This window comes from Dendrobates tinctorius, unplaced genomic scaffold (assembly GCF_039654945.1).
Source record: "Dendrobates tinctorius isolate UK_male_01 unplaced genomic scaffold, ASM3965494v1 ptg000084l, whole genome shotgun sequence".
Classification (NCBI taxonomy): domain Eukaryota; kingdom Metazoa; phylum Chordata; class Amphibia; order Anura; family Dendrobatidae; genus Dendrobates; species Dendrobates tinctorius.
The window spans coordinates 43,719,547-43,738,436 of NW_027361752.1; the positions used below are offsets into that span (position 1 = coordinate 43,719,547).

The 18,890-nt window shown below is 45.1% G+C and overlaps 1 protein-coding gene across 3 annotated transcripts in view; it reads right to left on the bottom strand.

Annotated features, from left to right (window-relative positions):
* The window catches only part of USP16 (ubiquitin specific peptidase 16), a 36,767-nt gene that overhangs the window by 15,010 nt on the left and 2,867 nt on the right, over positions 1–18,890 (bottom strand). For all 3 annotated transcript variants that reach the window (XM_073584590.1, XM_073584589.1, XM_073584591.1), the window contains exons 2-12: positions 17,461–17,531; positions 15,102–15,271; positions 13,577–13,680; positions 13,255–13,364; positions 11,220–11,410; positions 10,955–11,047; positions 9,728–10,086; positions 8,241–8,328; positions 7,621–7,702; positions 7,181–7,272; positions 6,212–6,268 (exon numbers count right to left, since the gene is read on the bottom strand). In XM_073584590.1, the coding sequence (XP_073440691.1) occupies positions 6,212–6,268; positions 7,181–7,272; positions 7,621–7,702; positions 8,241–8,328; positions 9,728–10,086; positions 10,955–11,047; positions 11,220–11,410; positions 13,255–13,364; positions 13,577–13,680; positions 15,102–15,271; positions 17,461–17,512 (1,398 nt within the window). In that variant the 5' untranslated portion in view covers positions 17,513–17,531. The remainder of the gene's footprint in view (positions 1–6,211; positions 6,269–7,180; positions 7,273–7,620; positions 7,703–8,240; positions 8,329–9,727; positions 10,087–10,954; positions 11,048–11,219; positions 11,411–13,254; positions 13,365–13,576; positions 13,681–15,101; positions 15,272–17,460; positions 17,532–18,890) is intronic.

Consider the following 18,890-nt stretch of genomic DNA (forward strand, 5'->3'; position numbering starts at 1 on the left):
TCACCCTTATGGTAACTGGATTCCATTTTTCTGTTTCATCACTAGGGGTCTAGCGGCAAAACAAAGAATAGAGAATGCGCCCTATGCAGAGACCCGCTGGCAGATAAGTGGCAGAAAGATCTCTGCGCTGACTGTATAAACAAAACCATTCGGGATGAAACCCGATTTGGTGACTAGCCTTAGGGCTATAATACAAGAGGAGGTGAAAGGCTCCCTAAAGGCAGCCCTTAAAGAGACAGATAAAAGAAGCCACAAAAGGGATTCTGATTCAGAGGCCTCGCTAGTGCAGAAAGGTCGTGAAAAATCCCTGTCCCCCTCCGCCTCCTCTTCCTCTATTCAGTCCCCAGAATCCTCCTCGGACAGCGATATAGGGGCCGTCCGTGTTTCCCAACAGAGGACGTGGAAAAGCTGGTCAAAGCTATCAGGTCCACAATGGGCCTTAAGGAGGAAAAGACTCCTAAATCATTGGAGGATGCTATGTTTGGAGGACTGGAGGAAAGGAAAAAAAACGCACCTTCCCTGTAAATGATAAGATAAAGGCCTTAATTGACAGGGAATGGAAAAAACCTGAGAGGTTGAGTGCCTTACCTTCTACATCGAAAAGGAGGTACCCATTTGAACAAAAACTCAGAAACCTGGGAAAAAGTCCCAAAGATTGATGGTGCCGTAGCTAAATTCTCAAAAAAGGTATCTCTACCATTAGCGGACTCTGGCGTGCTGAAAGACCCGCTTGATAAAAAAGCAGATGGTTTCCTGAAACATAACTGGGAAGCATCGGCAGGTGGAATAAAACCGGCAATAGCTGGTACTTGTACCGCTTGTCCCATCATGGTCTGGCTACAACAAACAGAGGACCAGATCAGGGATAAAATTCCTAGGGATGAAATACTGTCCAATCTGACACTGGTACATGGAGCAGCGGCTTTCCTAGCGGAAACCTCAGCAGGTTCCGCAAGATTAACAGCTAGAGCGGCAAGCTTGTCAAATGCGGCAAGACGAGCCCTGTGGCTTAAAGGGTGTCCGGGGGGTTTGCCATCGAAACATAGACTGTGTTCCATTCCATGTGACGGCCAATTCCTCTTCGGGAAGAAACTAGAGGAAATTTTGGAGCATGCAGGGGATAGGAATAAAGGTTTTCCCCGATTTCCGTAAGAAAACAAAAAGCAGCCCTTTCGGAGATTTAACAGGGGTCGTCCCTCGGGAGATAGGAAAAATTGGGACTTTAAAGAAAGGAGAGGATCGTGCTATATGTTTAAAGGGCCCTCCACTTCCTCCAAAAAATCTCCCCAATGACATCAGGTCGGAGGTAGGGGGCAGGCTTTCTTTCTTCCTTTCTGCCTGGGCAAATATCTCCCCCAGTACATGGGTCCTAAGCATAATCAAGGACGGTTTAAAAATAAAATTCACCCATCCGCCCAGGCAAACCTTTATAATAACACCCCAAAGGAAAGCCCAAGAGCATCAACTGGCCCTGGAGACGGAAGTCTTGGGACTATTGCAAAAACAAGTCCTACAGGAAGTCCCAGTTGAAGAAGAAGGAAAGGGGTTTTACTCCCCCCTCTTTCTAATACAAAAACCAGACGGCTCTTGGAAGACCATAGTCAATCTAAGGAGACTCAATCAGTGGGTAGACAGTTGCTCCTTCAAAATGGAGTCAATCAACACGGCCACAAAAATCCTGTTCCAGCACTGCCTCATGGCAGTGACAGACTTAAAAGATGCCTACTATCCATCGGGAGTATCAAAAGTACTTGAGAGTAGCACTCTATGTCCAAGGTCAGGTCAAACAATACCAATACGCAGCCCTTCCATTCGGCCTGTCTACAGCCCCCAGAGTTTTCACCAAGGTGATGGCCGAAGTAATGTCATTTCTTCGTTCCTGAGACTTAGTGATCGTCCCATACCTGGACGACTTTCTTGTCATAGGGAGGTCGGAGACCCAATGTACACACCAAGTGAAGGAAGTGATACCAACTTTAATAGGGCTAGGATGGATAGTAAACGTCCCCAAGTCGAGATTAACACCAGTTAAGGTGCAATCCTTTCTAGGGTTAATACTGGACTCCGAGCGACAGCGCTGCCTCCTACCAGAGAACAAAGTAACCAAGATAAGGGGCCTAGCTCGCACAGCAATACAAAGGCCAGCTATGACACTGAGGAACGCAATGTCCCTTTTAGGCTCGTTGACATCATGCATACCCGCGCTAGCGTGGGCACAGTACCACTTAAGACAACTGCAGAGGGAAGTTCTGTCAGCGCAGAAACAATTGAAAGGGCGTTTAGAAGGCAAACTATGTCTCAGTGGCTGTAAGAGATTCCCTGCTCTGGTGGACTGTAGAAAAGAATCTAACAGCCGGTGTCCCGTGGCAGAAACCAGTCGAGGACATCATTACAACCGACGCGAGTGCCACAGGATGGGGAGCACACCTGAGATCCCACTACAGTGAACCTGGACCTCGATAGAAAAGGATCACGGTTCAAATGTAAAAGAACTATAGGCAGTAGAGAAAGCCGTGAAACATTTTCTCCCCTTGCTTTGGGGCCGCCACATTCGAGTCATGACGGACAATTGTGCAGTGGTAGCCTACATCAACCACCAGGGGGGAACGAGATCTCGGGGCCTCATGGAAATATCAAAATCTACTTTTCCAGTTGGCAGAACATCTGTTGTCCATCATGGCACTGCATATAAGGGGTGTCGAAAATACACAAGCAGATTTCCTGAGTCGCAGGCACCTAAGACAGGGATAATGGTCCCTAAATCCCCAAGTTTTCCAACAAATAGTTCAAGCTTGGGGCAAACCGGAAATAGACCTGTTCGCCACCTCACGCAACAGGAGGGTCAGGAAGTTCTGCTCACTGAATTCAAAAGAAAATCCCTTCGCAGTAGATGCCCTACAAATACCCTGGAAGTTCTCCCTGGCCTACGCGTTCCCCCCGATAACAATGATCCCTGTAGTAGTCCGGAAAATCAGGGAGGATCAAGCGAGAATAATTCTTATAGCTCCGTTTTGGCCGAGGCGGCCTTGGTTCTCCCTTCTGAGACTCATGTCAGTGACAGATCCATGGATATTACCGGAGGTTCCAGACCTGCTTTCCCAGGGACCAGTGGTCCACTCTCAGGTGAAGTGCTTCCATCTGGCAGCCTGGAATTTGAGAGGGCGCTACTGAGTCGCCAGGGATTCTCACCAGGGTTAGTCTCCACCCTGAAGAGTAGGAAACCTATAACATCCCAAATCTATGGTAGAACGTGGAAAAAGTTCCTAGGCTTCCTGGGGGAAACTTTAGGGGATGAAGCTCCAGTGGGACCGATCCTAGAATTCCTACAGTCGGGGCTGCAACTCGGGTTAGCCACTAACACCCTCAAAGTCCAAGTCTCAGCTCTGGGGGCCCTATATAACTGCAACCTATCATCCAATAGGTGGGTGTCCCAGTTCATAAAGTCCTGTGGCAGGTCGAGGTCGGTCATTATCCCAAAGATATCACCCTAGGACCTGAATCTAGTCTTAGAGGCTTTAACCAAAGATCCCTTTGAACCACTGCAAGAGCTGTCACCAAATGTACTCACACTTAAAACTGTATTACTGGTAGCCTTAACTTCGGCCCGTAGAGTGAGCGACCTACAAGCTCTATCTATATGCCCTCCATATACGCAGATCTTGAATGACCAAGAGATTCTAAGACCAGACCCGGCCAACCTCCCCAAGGTGGTCCAAAAGTTTCATAGAACTCAGGAGATCTCTTTACCATCATTTTGTAATAATCCTAGAAACCCCGGGGGAGCAAAAGTTCCATACATTGGATGTAAGGAGGGCCATATTACAATATATGTCATTGACTAGTCAGTGGAGGAAAGATCAGTCCCTGTTTATAGCCTTTCAGGGTAGTAGAAAAGGATACAGGGTAGCTAAGAGTACCATTGCCAAATAGATCAGGTAGACCATTATGTTATCCTACTCTGCAAGTGGCACTCCGGTTCCAGAAGGCATCAAGGCTCACTCCACCAGAGCCGTGGCTACTTCCTGGGCAGAGAAGGCTGAGGTATCGATTGAGCATATTTGTAAAGCCGCTACTTGGTCCTCACCTTCGACCTTTTTTAAGCATTACCAACTTGATCTATCTTCCTCTACTGACCTAACCTTTGGTAGAAGGGTGCTACAAGCGGTGGTTCCTCCCTAAGGTGTCTTATTCTACAAAAGTCTCTCAAGTGTGCGGTCATGGGAGACGGGAAAACACCAAGGTTACTTACCGGTAGCCAGTTTTTCCGGAGCCCATGACGGCACCTGTATATTCCTCCCCTTATCACTCCTTTGGTGTGCACTTTAGTTGGGTGCTTGTTTAGTTAAATATAATGTGGTGAGAGTTTTACCATGTGTACTAACCCGGGGGGCCTCTCATGCTCTGTAAACAAACTGAAGCGAGGAAGAGGTACCACCCTCTGTATAACAGTTAGCCTGTTATACATGGTCATTGAACAATGATGTTTGTTGATGTGCTGGTTACACATTGCCCAAGCCAGCTAGTTTGTTGACTTGCAAAACAGAGGGGCAAAAAACTATGCAAATAGATTAAACAAAGCAAGTTCATCTCATCTCCATTCTTCCCCTTTACCTGTGAATACTGGCTTGAAGCAGAGTTGTTAACTATAAAAAGGATAGATACCTCCAGATATATATAATCCATCCAGACATCAACACAGCCAAGAGATCCAGAGATCAAAAAGAACCAGAGACTCTTCTACAGGACAGCAGCCAAGACATCATGGCTCCATAACGAGGGACACAGATTTGTCATTCTACAGGATGCCAGCTTACAGGACCACAGCCCCGGCTGGAAAAAGAGATCTGCACCTTTTACCATCGCTGAACCATGGATTCATTTGGGGTAGTCAGGATTTGGACCCACCGGTCAGCCGAGTCACATGGATACGATTGGGAAAGCCAGGAATGGGACCCACCGGTCACCTGGCTCCATGGAGATGTTCGGAGAAGCCAGGCTGCGACCTTCTGGTCAACTGGCTTTGTACCTCAATGGATTGTCGTCACCTCCTTTCTGTGCGTGCCACAGTCGGGGGTAGTCGGCCCTGAAACCTCTGAAGTAACAGCTGCTCTTATCCCGGAGAGTGAGCGGAAGGTTGAGACCCTGCAATTATGTGTTATTTGCCTGTTTTGTGGTTCAATAAAGTATTGCCACACTGTTTTACCCGCACCCTGTGATGTCTGAGTAGTATTACGCCCATGGGGAAAGGAAAGCGGGATTTTGGTGGGATGATCCCTGGTCCATGCGGTTTCAACTAGCTGACCAGGGCACCCACTGACCCCTGTGCCTCCACACCTCCTGAGACCATTCATGTGAGGGGGCTTGTCATCCATGGAGGAGATCAATCACAATGTTGCCTAAGAACGCTGCCATGACTAAAGAATGGGATCTAATCATCCTCCAAGAGTAACTTCTCCCAACAGTCCGGGAGCAATTTGGTAATGATCAATGCTCTTTCCAGCATGATGGAAGCTATGTCACAATGCAAAAGTGCTAACTAAGTGACACAGGGAAGAAAACATTAAAATTTTGGGTCCATGGTCAGAAAATTGTCCAGATCTCAATCCCATGAAAACCTTTGGTCAATTTTCAAATAGTGGGTGGACACACAAAAAAAAAAAAAAAAAAAAAAAAAAAAAAATCACAGAACTGGTAAACGCCAAGCACTAATGAAACGAGAACTAGTGGTCACCAGTCAGGATTTGTCCCAGAGCTGATATTTAGCTGCCACGGGGAAGACCAAAAGTTTTGAAAAATTAGGGACAGCAATGTAAATATCGAGTCATCACATAAATTTGATATCTTTTTCAATAAATGTTTAAAAACTCATGAAATACTTATACTTAATTAACCATAGAAATATCTGTCTAAAAGATATAACACTGTCAGTGTCAAAACTTTTGGCCATGACTATAGCAAACCTCCGCAATCAGCAGCAACATTCTACTTTCTCATTGGTAGACTAAGCTAGTAGTCATAGCATTTATTGCTCCATGTGTCCAGTCTATGGCTACTTTATTCCCGCAGCTCCTCTCCTTATATGTTGATCATACTCCACTACCTAGAGGTTATTACTTCAGTCCCCTTCCTTGTCATTCATTTTAGAAAATAAAATAAAAATGTGGCGCGAGTGACGTGCCCATTACAGGACCTGCAAGTTAACTATTCTCACCGTATCATCCAGGCCAGGAAGAGATAGGTCAAGAAAAGGCTCATGGACCAAGGTTACCTTGAAGTGACAAAAAATAAAAGGATGTTTATTTGATGTACTAATATCACAACATTTGTAAATTAAGCAGCATATTAATGTAAAAAAAAACAAAAACAAACTACAAGCTAGGAGACTAGACACACAAATTAAATCTCCAAGTTCCTGAACAAGCTTAATTTCCCCGGTTCTCTTTATGTTTCATTGGGTGGCAGGTTTCTATCTCAGCAAGTGACCTCTCAGCCAGAGACAAAACAGCCAAAATCTAGGAGTGACAAGAAGAGACAGGTTCTAACAGGAATGAAAAGGAACAAAAAAACAAAAAGATAGTACTGATGGTGTTTGGGTACCGCCTCTACATTGATCCTATTTAGTCTCTGGTTATAATACAGACTGTATAAATTCATCTGTTTCCAGGAGATCCAGCATTTTATCCCCTCCTTCTCAAACAAAATCAGGTCAGTCTCTGGCAGTGAAGGAACAAGCTGCAGCAGGAGCCTACACCGCACTTCTAACATGCATTACTATGGTCTTGCCTAATCCCAACATCTGGACTAATTCTTTCTGCAGATCTGTGCATAAAACAAATTCATATTATAGAAAAATATATAAATATATTGCAGCCGGAAATTTCCAGAGATTTTTTAGTCTGGTATACAAGTCGATGCATATTACATGATATTATACAATATGTATCTGGATTAAAAATATTGCTAAAAACAACTTAAAAAAATGGAGGGAACCCAAAAACTCTCTCCAAAAACTCTCCATTTTCTGAAGCAGTTTCCATCAGAAAAAGTATTTTTAAGCAAAAATTCTCAGTGTGCACATATCCTTAAAAGATTAAAAACTCATCCCATCATATTTTGCATGCTGCGGGGGGATTTAGAAGAGTCCGCTATAAAACATACAGTAGCGGTGCAATGAACATACCGTGCCGCACGTCTCACACATTATCGTACTTGTTAGCTCGCCTCCAAATAAGCGATCCACAAAATTGGGGATAACTCTTCTTTTCTCACATTCTAAATAAAAGAGATTAGCAATGTTCATACCCACATTACTGCAACCACAAACCGGTATTCACACGGAACGTGTCCCCAATTTTTGTGAGTTAACACAAAGGTTGTCATCCAGCACTTGGGACTCATGCCATCTTCCGATGAATGCAGCGTCGTGGCAGGAGTGATACCCGCTGACCCAGCACAGTACACGCACACGTATGTGTCATAGATTTCTATCAAGGACCCATCTATATACATGTGTCTTACAGAAATCTGAGCACAAGCTGCAGACACAACCCCACAGTGACGCATGGAATTGAATTCTGCCATTTGTGAATTTATCATAACGAGTGACATAGTCGGATGTACCTTTAATGAGCTTTTTAACTTCCTCCTCATCCAAGTTCTCTGAATCTTCAGTTAATGCCTTTGAAAGTGCGGCAGAGACTCTCTGTAACAAACAAGTATACGTGTGAGAAGATAGATAATGCAATCTCCCATTTATACTAAAATAGGAAAGCCCTAAAACAAGTCTGTGCAGCACGGAGAGGTAGTCTATCGTACAGCAAATAATGCTTCTCAATTGCTGATCAGAGAGGAACTAAATTAAGTATTTGCACGCGGGATGATTTGCGTATAACTGGAAACCGGACAATCAGATTTCTGCCAGAGATGTGCAGGTGCTGCGCTGTGGGAACCACTGCAGTTTTTCCGAGAAGACAGAGAGCATGGTCGTTCTTCTCATGGATGATTTTTGCCGCAGTGTAAATCAGGATGGAAGCAGATTTTTTTTCTGATGTATGTGAATTGGGCTCTCACAGCGGGGTGTGAATACTTTTGATGCAGGTCTCTTATTTGCAAATTCAGAACATGTGAATGGTCCCCAAGCGGAGGTATTATGTTACTACAGCGGCGCCATTACTACAGCGATAGCAGTCTTCACTGTACTGCTCTGCACCATTGTGGATCTGGTAAGACGGACATGATACCTGGATCTCTTCTCCTCTCATCCCATCCAGGAGGTAGCGGAGCAGCTCATGGCTATCCTGCTGCTGGTAGCCTCTGAACCGCACTGCCCTAAAAGAAAAAAAACACACCAGAATTCCTACAGGGAAACATAAAGAAAGCAAAAATCTTCTTTGTTCTTATGCAATATGCATAAACGAATATGGAAAAAAAAAAAAAAAGGCTTTGAAGATCCAACCAAACTCCTCTCCTTACTATTAACTTGTCATTTGGTTGTTTTCCTCCAATAATGGAACTTGGGATCAAACAAAAGGGATTATTACCATCCTCGGGTTCGGCGGAGTCTCAGCTGCTGCTCCCGGTGTTAAGGCCCGTTTACATTTAGCGATGCACCAGCGATCCGACCCGGTCAGGATCGCTGGTGCATCGCTACATGATCGCTAGTGAGCTGTCACACAGGCAGACCTCACATCGATGCAGCAGCGACGCAGCGCACGATACTCACCTTTCACACACAGCGATCCTGACGTCCTCCCGCCCGCCTCCACACGTCGCCCGTCGTCACAGCAGGAAGCCCCAGCAGGATGCTGATGATGAGAAATGGAGCCAGACATTCTCGCGCGATCAGCGATGGACAGCGGGGGAGCCGGTCGGAGGTAAGTATCACACATAGCGATATCGCTATAACGTCACAAAATCGGTGACATTATAGCGACATCGCTAGCGATATCACTATGTGTAAAACCCCCTTTAGATATTGGCTGCAGTGTTGACGTTAGATCGAAAGCCAGCCACTGTGATCAGCAACTCGGACCTCTTAAGCTGACCGTTGCCATGTGCCGTCAATATCAAACGCCAAAAGCAGCGGCGGAGACTCAGCGCCGGAAGCGGGAATGGTGAGTAAAGCGCAGTTTGTTCTATAATAAGCTATACCCAAGGACCTACATTTTCTGAAAGGGGACAACCACTTTAAGGCCTCTGATTTCAGCTGGACCAGTCAACATTTTGATGCACATGGGGACCCCTGCGACACACAATGTCAGGGGACAGAAGGATAGGAAAATTGGAATTTCAACGCAGCGATCAAAGACATTCTAACCTCGTCTCACTTAGTGCGTTCGTGTGCACGGGAGAGAGATCGTTGTCTACTGAACGAATGTTTGGTCAACACTTATCTCCTGTGCATGGCCACCTTTAGGCAGTGCACAAATCACAGAACCGGCCTTTCTTGGACAGTTACACCAGGAAAAATTCCAAAAGTATCCACTGGAGGGACATACAATGAGGTATATTGCCTCTAGAGTCTTTTTTTCTTTCCATAACTTTCTAAGGAATGGTGAAGTCCACTGTACTCAGCTTTAGTTTTTCAAGCTACACAAACATATCAACCATACAGAGGCCACTATTTGGCTTAAAGACGTACATCACACATGATGTAAATGAAGCCTTGACCATTTCCTTGATGGGTCACAATTGAGAAGAAAAAAAAAAAAAAAAAGTCCATACTCACTTTTTACAGACCTGAGAGAGGAGCTCTTTAGGGGTCACTACCCCTTTTTTAGTCTCCATCTCAGTCAGAAATTGCCACATGGCAAGAGTCAGGGGTCCCGGTTGCTGCTCCAGCGTCACCTCTCGGGGTCCCAGTTGCTGCTCCAGCGTCACCTCTCGGGGTTCCAGTTGCTGCTCCAGCGTCACCTCTCGGGGTCCCAGTTGCTGCTCCAGCGTCACCTCTCGGGGTCCCAGTTGCTGCTCCAGCGTCACCTCTCGGGGTCCCAGTTGCTGCTCCAGCGTCACCTCTCGGGGTCCCAGTTGCTGCTCCAGCGTCACCTCTCGGGGTCCCTGCTGCTGCTCCAGCGTCACCTGGTAAGCCTGAAAACACAAAATGTCCACGTCAGGTACAAAAATGCCGACCGCCACCACTCTTGTCCCGTTACTTTGGCTACTACTAAGGTCAATATTCCACAACAGCTATTTGGTGAGTTTTGGATGCTGTAGGAATTTCTGTACCAATTAGCTGATCAAGGTTACTTGCGATTTTATTATATATTTTTATTGCTTTTTTTCATTCTGTCTATCATGTCACGTTTTCAATAAAACAACTTTGCTTTGGAAACTTTTTAGTTGCTCAATAACCTATCATAAAAAAAAGTTTTTTGATAAAGTCCTCATGTGGCGGGTTTTATTTCATATACACTGCAGAAGCACACAAGCATTTTTTTTTTTTTAATTATTTTATCTGCAAATATTCCACAAGTCCACAAGGAGAAATCTGATAATTAGATACATATGTAGAGAAACAGATAATAATAAAAAAAAACAAAAAAAAACAACAACAATCAGCCCCCCCCCCCCCCCTTGCAGGTCAGTTTCTGAAAACAAAAAAAAAAAAAAAAACACATACTCTTTTCTAGAACGAACTGTAATGCGCTCTGAGTTTTTTTCTGCATGTAAATACGCAACAGGGGAAAAAAAAAACAAATCAAATAAGCATAGTGTCGCCTCCTAGTGGACAGAAAGCATAACACCCAAGGTCCTGTGTCCCCCAATGAGGCGATAGAGTAAAACAAATCAAATACATTACTTATTGTGGGAATCTGGTCTAGAAGTTCCTGCTCATGGGATCAACCAAGACCAGATCACAAGAGAGGAATATTTATAAGAAAAAAAAAATTGTGAAGGAAAGACTGCTAGAAAAAAAAAAAAAAAAAAAAAAAAAAAAAAAAAAAAAAAAACTTACTGGCTTGGTATCGGGCACTTGTACAGTTACGGTTCTCCCTGGAAGTTTCAATTCATTTAGAAGTTCTCGTAATGCTGGCGTCTGCGACACATTCTTAAATGAGAGAAGAAAAAAAAAAATCACTCATTATTTTTGGTGATAATGAGAACAGTCCTAACAAAACTCCGACAATGTGATTCGGCATACAAGGGCCCAATCTATAAATCGTACAATCATGCAGGCCACCTGTTGACTCTAGAGATGGCGACCGTCTGCAGATTCCTACCTGCAAGACAGCATTGAAGAAGCAGGTGTTCCCCAAGTTACTGAGCCCTTTAACAGTGATCTCCTTGCTCTCTGCCTCGGCGACGACTGTTTTTTCCACTTTGGTGGTGGACTTTGTGGAGTTTTCGCCTGTTTGAGGCGTTTCCTTCTCCTCGATGTTATCGCTATGGCTTATAACTTCATCCGTTTCACCTTCAATAAAAGAAAAAAAAATTACAAGAAAAGGAGGAGCAGACTGTGCCTGCAGAATTAGGGTAATGTGCACACGCTGACTTTTCTGCACAAACATTAAAGAAAAAAAGAAAAATTACAAACCCTCACACAAGAACCTACCAGCCAAAAAAAAAAGAAAGCATATGCACACCACAAGTAGAGAGTGAGTGTGCGAAAAGCAGTCGGGATCTATTTCTGACAGCAGCAATTAAGGCTGGGTCATCACGTTACAGAAAAATACAGCGGCATGCAAGAGTCTGTGCACCTCTGGTATAAATTACTGTTATTGTGAACGATTAAGCAAGTTGAAGCTGAAATGATCTCTAAAAGGCCTAAAGTTACAGATGACACATTTCCTATTTTAGGCAAAAAAAAAAATTTAAAAATATTTCCATCTTTAACATTTTAAAAATGAAAAAAAGGAAAATGGGCAGATGCAAAAGTTTGCGCACCCTGCATGGATAGTACCTAGTAGAACCCCCGTTTTGCAAGCAAACACTTTTTGCAGACAGCCAAGAGTCTATCAATTCTTGTCTGAGGGATTTTCATCCATTCTTCTTTGGGCCGTCTTGCATGGTCTGCTATTTTAATAAATAATCATCTTTATTTTTATATAGCGCTAACACAATCCGCAGCTGCACACATTATCATCACTGTCCCCGATAGGGAATTTAGATTGTTGGCCCCATCAGTAAGTCTTTGGAATGTGGGAGGAAACCGGAGTACCCGGAGGAAACCCACGCAAACACGGGGAGAACATACAAACTCCTTGCAGATTCAAACCCAGGACTCCAGCGCTGCAAGGCTGCAGTGCTAACCACTGAGCCACCATGCTGGTCTAGACATTTTTTTGTTTCTATGATGTTCAGATCAGGGGACTCTGAGGACCATTGTAAAACCTTCAGCTTGCGCCTTTTGAGGTCGTCTATTGTGGATTGTGATGTGCGTTTAGGATCATTATCCATTTGTAGAAGCCATCCTCTTTTCTACATCAGCTTTTTTACAGATGGTGTTATGTTTACATCAAGAATTTGTTGAAATTTCATTGAATCCATTCTTCATGAAATGTTCCCCATGTTCTTTGCTTACTTCTGACTCTGAATGTTTTGATGACGATGCAGGAGAGGTTTTCTTCTGATGACTCTTCGATGAAGACCATATTTGTGCAGGTGTCTCTGAACAGTAGAACAATGTACCACAACTCCAGAGTCTGCTAAATCTTTCTGAAGGTCTTTTGCAGTCAAGCAGTAGTTCTGATTTGCCTCTTTAGCCATCCTACGAGCAGCTCTCACTGAAATTTTGCTTGGTTTTCCCAGACCTCATCTTGACCTCCACTGTTCCCGTTTGCTGCCATTTCTTAATTACATTTCAATCCGAGGAAAGGGCAACTTGGAAACGCGTTGCTATCGTCTTATAGCCTTCTCCTGCTTTGGGGGCCTCCATCATTTTCAGAGTGCTAGGCTGCTGCTTAGAAGAACCCATAGCTGCTGTTTTTTTGGCAAAAGGTTAGAGGAGGCTGTTTTTTGTTTTTTTTTATAAAGCTGGGAAATTTTAATCACCTGACCTTTCCTAACGATGATAGTGAACAAGCCATAACTGTAACAGGCTAAGTAAGGTCTGAAATCTTGGTCAAAGTTATCTGAGCACACAAATCTCCTGGGGTGTCCAAACTATTGCATCTGCCCATTTACCTTTTTGTAATTTTAAAGTGAAAAAAAGGACAATAATATATATATATTAATATAACAGGCATCAGACTATGCAATGCATCAGCGATTAGGGGCATCCGACGATGCAGTGGGAAGCCTTGCACGTCCACAAACCTTTATCTCCAGCTCGGACGTTAGACTTGGACTTTTTCTGGATGTACTCCACCAGCTGGCGGAGCCGCCCGGAGCAGTTGTGGTCGACTTCGCTATCACATAAGTAGCACCTTCCAGAAAATAGGAAAAGGAAGAAATATCAGGAATATGAAGTTTCTCGATCTTCTATCCAATAGTGTGACAAACATTCGATCCATGGTCGCTCCTCATTCTGCACATAGTTATGGCGCCATGGCCTGGAATCTTTATGAATTTCTCTTTTTTTGTTTATTAGTGTCTCCTCTATGCTTTACACTGCAGCTGATCATATTTGGATTCTTACCATACATTCCAGTCTCCGACACTGAGCACCAGACAGTGCGGCTCGGATCTGGGGGTGTTGTAATGGTTTAATGCGTGTGTCTGCTCGGAATATCTGCCGCAGCCCTGCGAGAAGGACAGAAATGTTAGTTACTTTGCAGCCAGGGTCCCGTTACATACATCCTAGGTGACCTGTGCACACTGGAGACATTTCCCTTAGCCATCAAATTAAAAAATTAGACCCGGAATTGGTTGTAATAAAGAAACTGCTCCATTCTCAGTTCTTTATCCGAGTCCCTTAGACGTCATTCACACGGACGACATTTTCAAGAAAAAAAATCCTATTGTCATCCAGAATAAAACTAATGATTTTATCTGTACGGCCGGCGCTTTTTATACATCTGCAGTGAATAAAACTTACTAGACAAGACAAGTCTATGCGCGACCATAGACTGGAATAGGCAAATGTCACCTGAAATACAGAAGACACTTGGTGCTTGCACATTTTGGGGAAAAAAAAAAAAAAACTCAAAAACACTTGATTGAATAACATTGGTTCCAGACGTCATTTTTTTTCCCCAAGGGCCAAAAATACAGTTGTGTGAATGGAACCTTAGTGCGTCAGATCTGTAAACTGGCACTGGAGGGTCTGCAATATACCATTAAAGTTTTTAACCCCACCTTGCAGGAGCCAGAGAAAGGCAAGATAACGTGGCACCAAGTAGAGGATTTTGTGATAGAGATGATTGGACTGACCTTGCACTTATTAGATATACGATAAACCTAAAGTCTGAGTTTCTGCTCCTGTGGATGGGGGGGTCCCATCGGTTTATCTCTGTATCAAGTCAATGGAGCAGAAAGCGCCGTTATGCACAGACAACTTAAAGAAGTTTGATGGTTTCAGAAAATCCCTCTCCTCAGGAGCATATTGCTAAAAAAAAAAAAAAAAAACAACATGTGCTTTGCTCACCCTCACCAAGTCCAGCGCTGAGTCTGTAATTATCTGCAGCGCTGAAGACACCTGGACAGCTCTTCTGCCAATAACTGAGCTCATCGGTTTTCCCAGAGTCAACGGGACGAGGCTTTACTGCCGCTGAGCTCGGGGATTGGCTGCAGCGCTGTTGACGTGCAGGCAATAACTCACAAGAAGGGCAACAGCGGAGCAGGACCTGGTTAGGGGATGGGGGGGGCTGCAGTAAGAGATCACTACCTTTAGTCATGGATTTTAAGAAACTAGAAAAACCCCTTTAAAAAGAGGGAATAGCACGGATCGGAGAGGAGCAGACCCGGCCCGTCCGTGGCTGCCCATCTACTGGTATGGCCGACCAGTAAAACTTCAGATCTGCAGGTATCTTCATGCTGTTCTCAAGATGGAGAATTCAGCAAGTCTACTGGTAAGAGTGTAGAAACCCCCATTATTAGGATTAAAGGAAAGAGGGGGGAATCAGGCAGTAAAAATGCACAGATCCTACTACCTAGATCACAGGCAGGAAAAACAAGCTACTGCCTAAAGTTGGAAAATGCCCCCAAACCCAGCAAAGTCGCACCCTGTGACCGCACTTCAGACAGATCCACACCACATCCTCCTCTTCCTCGGAGCTGGCCTTCTCCTTGCTGTCTGTATGGCAGTCCTGACAGACGTTCCACTCCACATTGACCAGCGCCCTCTTCACTACTCCTTCGTCCACTCCTTTCCGGATATGTTTGCACGTTGGTCCTGAAAGACAAATCTGTATTGAGGACTCAAAGTCCACGGGGTAGGGAGCCTTATGCTGCGTCCATCCACACCAAATTTTGGAGACACACAGCAATTTTTTGCAGTGGATCAGCAAGTGGAAAATCGGCAGAGGAATACAGTGTGTGCCAAGCAGATGATTACACTCTAAATCTCACCCACATGTTGCAGACAGACATTTCCCATGCAGAAAAAGTAATGCAAAGCAGACTTTTAAAATCCAAAAATTGTTTGGACTTTTTTTTGTGCAGGATTCAGCACGGATATTGCAGCAAAAATCTACAGCAAATCTGCTGCTTGTGGAGGTAAATACAGTGCTTCCTCAAACAGTGACAGATTTATGTGCAGAGAATCAGCAGCGTAACTCAATGAGATTGCAACCTTGTCTACATATTGCTGAAAAAGTCTGTGTGAACCCAGGCAGAATTTATCCTGCTTCGCCTTTTGCGAAACGGTGAAATCTGATGCAAATTGGCAACAAAATACAGATGTGACAAGTGTGGATTGAGCCGCAAATAATATGCAGAAAGCTTGGAAGCAAATCTGTGTTGATGTAACTTAAAGGGAATACATCATCAGAAGTCATCTATTTTTTTTTTTATTTAGATGATTTCATGGGGAAAGTAAAAACCTATTTTTTATTTAACTTAATACATATTACAATATTCACACCATCAGCTAGACTATGTTAGACTCATGCCCCCTGTTCTGTACATATCACTTTTCAGAAGTCTGGTTATCATCACAGACAAGATTTCAATGACTGATAACACCTCTATATACAGTATATAACAGGATCCACCATTTACAATAGATGATGTCACAGCTCACCTCCTCCTCCTGTACAATGACTGATAACACCTCTATGTACGGTAGATAACAGAAGATCCACCATTCACAATAGGCGATGTCACAGCTCACCTCCTCCTCCTGTACAATTACTGTATATAGAGGTGTTATCAGTCATTGTACAGGAGGAGGAGGTGAGCTGTGACATCGCCTATTGTGAATGGTGGATCTTCTGTTATCTACTGTATATAGAGGTGTTATCAGTCGATAACAGAAGATCCACCATTCACATTAGGCAATGTCACAGTTCACCTCCTCCTCCTGTACAATGACTGATAACACCTCTATATACAGTAGATAGCAGAAGATCCACCATTCACAATAGGTGATGTCACAGCTCACCTCCTCCTCCTGTACAATGACTAATGATACTGCTATATACAGTAAATAACACAGGATAACACCTCTATATATAGTGGATAACACAGGATCCACTAATCACAATAGGTGATGTCACAGCTCACCTCCTCCTCTGTACAATGACTGATAACACCTCTATATACAGTATATAACAGGATCCACCATTTACAATAGGTGATGTCACAGCTCACCTCCTCCTCCTGTACAATGACTGATAACACCTGTATATACAGTAGATAACATAGGATCTACCAGATATGAGGATGAAGGATCAGACATACAATGCGAGAGCCGCTTTCACTCCTCCTGAGCTGTGACATCACCTATTGTAAATGGTGGATCCTGTTATATACTGTATATAGAGGTGTTATCAGTCATTGTACAGGAGGAGGAGGTGAGCTGTGACATCACCTATTGTGATTAGTGGATCCTGTGTTATCTACTATATATAGAGGTGTTATCCTGTGTTATCTACTGTATATAGCAGTATCATTAGTCATTGTACAGGAGGAGGAGGTGAGCTGTGACATCACCTATTGTGAATGGTGGATCTTCTGCTATCTACTGTATATAGAGGTGTTATCAGTCATTGTACAGGAGGAGGAGGTGAACTGTGACATTGCCTAATGTGAATGGTGGATCTTCTGTTATCGACTGATAACACCTCTATATACAGTAGATAACAGAAGATCCACCAGTCACAATAGGTGATGTCACAGCTCACCTCCTCCTCCTGTACAATGACTGATAACACCTCTATATACAGTAGATAACATAGGATCTACCAGATATGAGGATGAAGGATCAGACATACAATGCGAGAGCCGCTTTCACTCCTCCTCACAGGCTACAGGACATTTCTTAGCACAGTTTATAACTGATCTGATTGGCCTTGTGTAAGATCATTAATTGGATGGAGAGAGAACATTAGATGGCAGCCGTGCAGGACGCCTTCTTCCTACCTGTCTCCGCAGACTCCTGCACAGGAAGGTTCTTTCCTTTCTTCTTTGCCATTTTCCTACTTTAATTCGCCCTAGAAAAGCAATAAAGTAAAATCAGATCATTCTTTAGTGACCGTGTTATCGGCGTTAGAGGCTCCTTCCAGCCTTATTGCTCTTTCAAACGTCCATGATCATCGGTCCGATCTCGGATCACAATGTACGGACCGTCCGCGCCTCTTCCGACAGCTTCACGCTCCAGTCGGGAGACCCGTGGCCGGTCTGTACATTGTTATCCGAGATCGGACCGATGATCACGGACGTCTAAAAAAAAAGCCCTAAGTTTTTCAGTCAGGACCCGTCTCCTAGAAAGATTTTTAAAAAATATAAAGTGATCAAGATACTTTGTGCACCTCCAAATAACACCAAAAAAAAAAAACATCTCGGCAGAAAAATAAAAGTTACAGAAAACACACCAACGACACAATCCAAAGTTTGTTGTTTTTATTTTTTAAAATGAAGGACTGAATTTTTTTTTTTTTTTTTTTAAACCACCAAAATAGTTTGGTATTGCCGTATTTGTACTGACCTAAAGAATCACGTTTGCAGGTCGACTTTACATCACTTTTATCTTGTTTTTCAGCAAGTTAATGGCAGTCGCTGACACAGTCGGCCCCCCTGAGAGGAGGCGGCAGACGCCACTGACACAGTCGGCCCCCCTGAGAGGAGGAGGCGGCAGACGCCGCTGACACAGTCGGCCCCCCTGAGAGGAGGAGGCGGCAGACGCCGCTGACACAGTCGGCCCCCCTGAGAGGAGGAGGCGGCAGACGCCGCTGACACAGTCGGCCCCCCTGAGAGGAGGAGGCGGCAGACGCCGCTGACACAGTCGGCCCCCCTGAGAGGAGGAGGCGGCAGACGCCGCTGACACAGTCGGCCCCCCTGAGAGGAGGAGGCGGCAGACGCCGCTGACACAGTCGGCCCCCCTGAGAGGAGGAGGCGGCACACGCCGCTGACACAGTCGGCCCCCCTGAGAGGAGGAGGCGGCAGACGCCGCTGACACAGTCGGCCCCCCTGAGAGGAGGAGGCGGCAGACGCCGCTGACACAGTCGGCCCCCCTGAGAGGAGGAGGCGGCAGACGCCGCTGACACAGTCGGCCCCCCTGAGAGGAGGAGGCGGCAGACGCCGCTGACACAGTCGGCCCCCCTGAGAGGAGGAGGCGGCAGACGCCGCTGACACAGTCGGCCCCCCTGAGAGGAGGAGGCGGCAGACGCCGCTGACACAGTCGGCCCCCCTGAGAGGAGGAGGCGGCAGACGCCGCTGACACAGTCGGCCCCCCTGAGAGGAGGAGGCGGCAGACGCCGCTGACACAGTCGGCCCCCCTGAGAGGAGGAGGCGGCAGACGCCGCTGACACAGTCGGCCCCCCTGAGAGGAGGAGGCGGCAGACGCCGCTGAC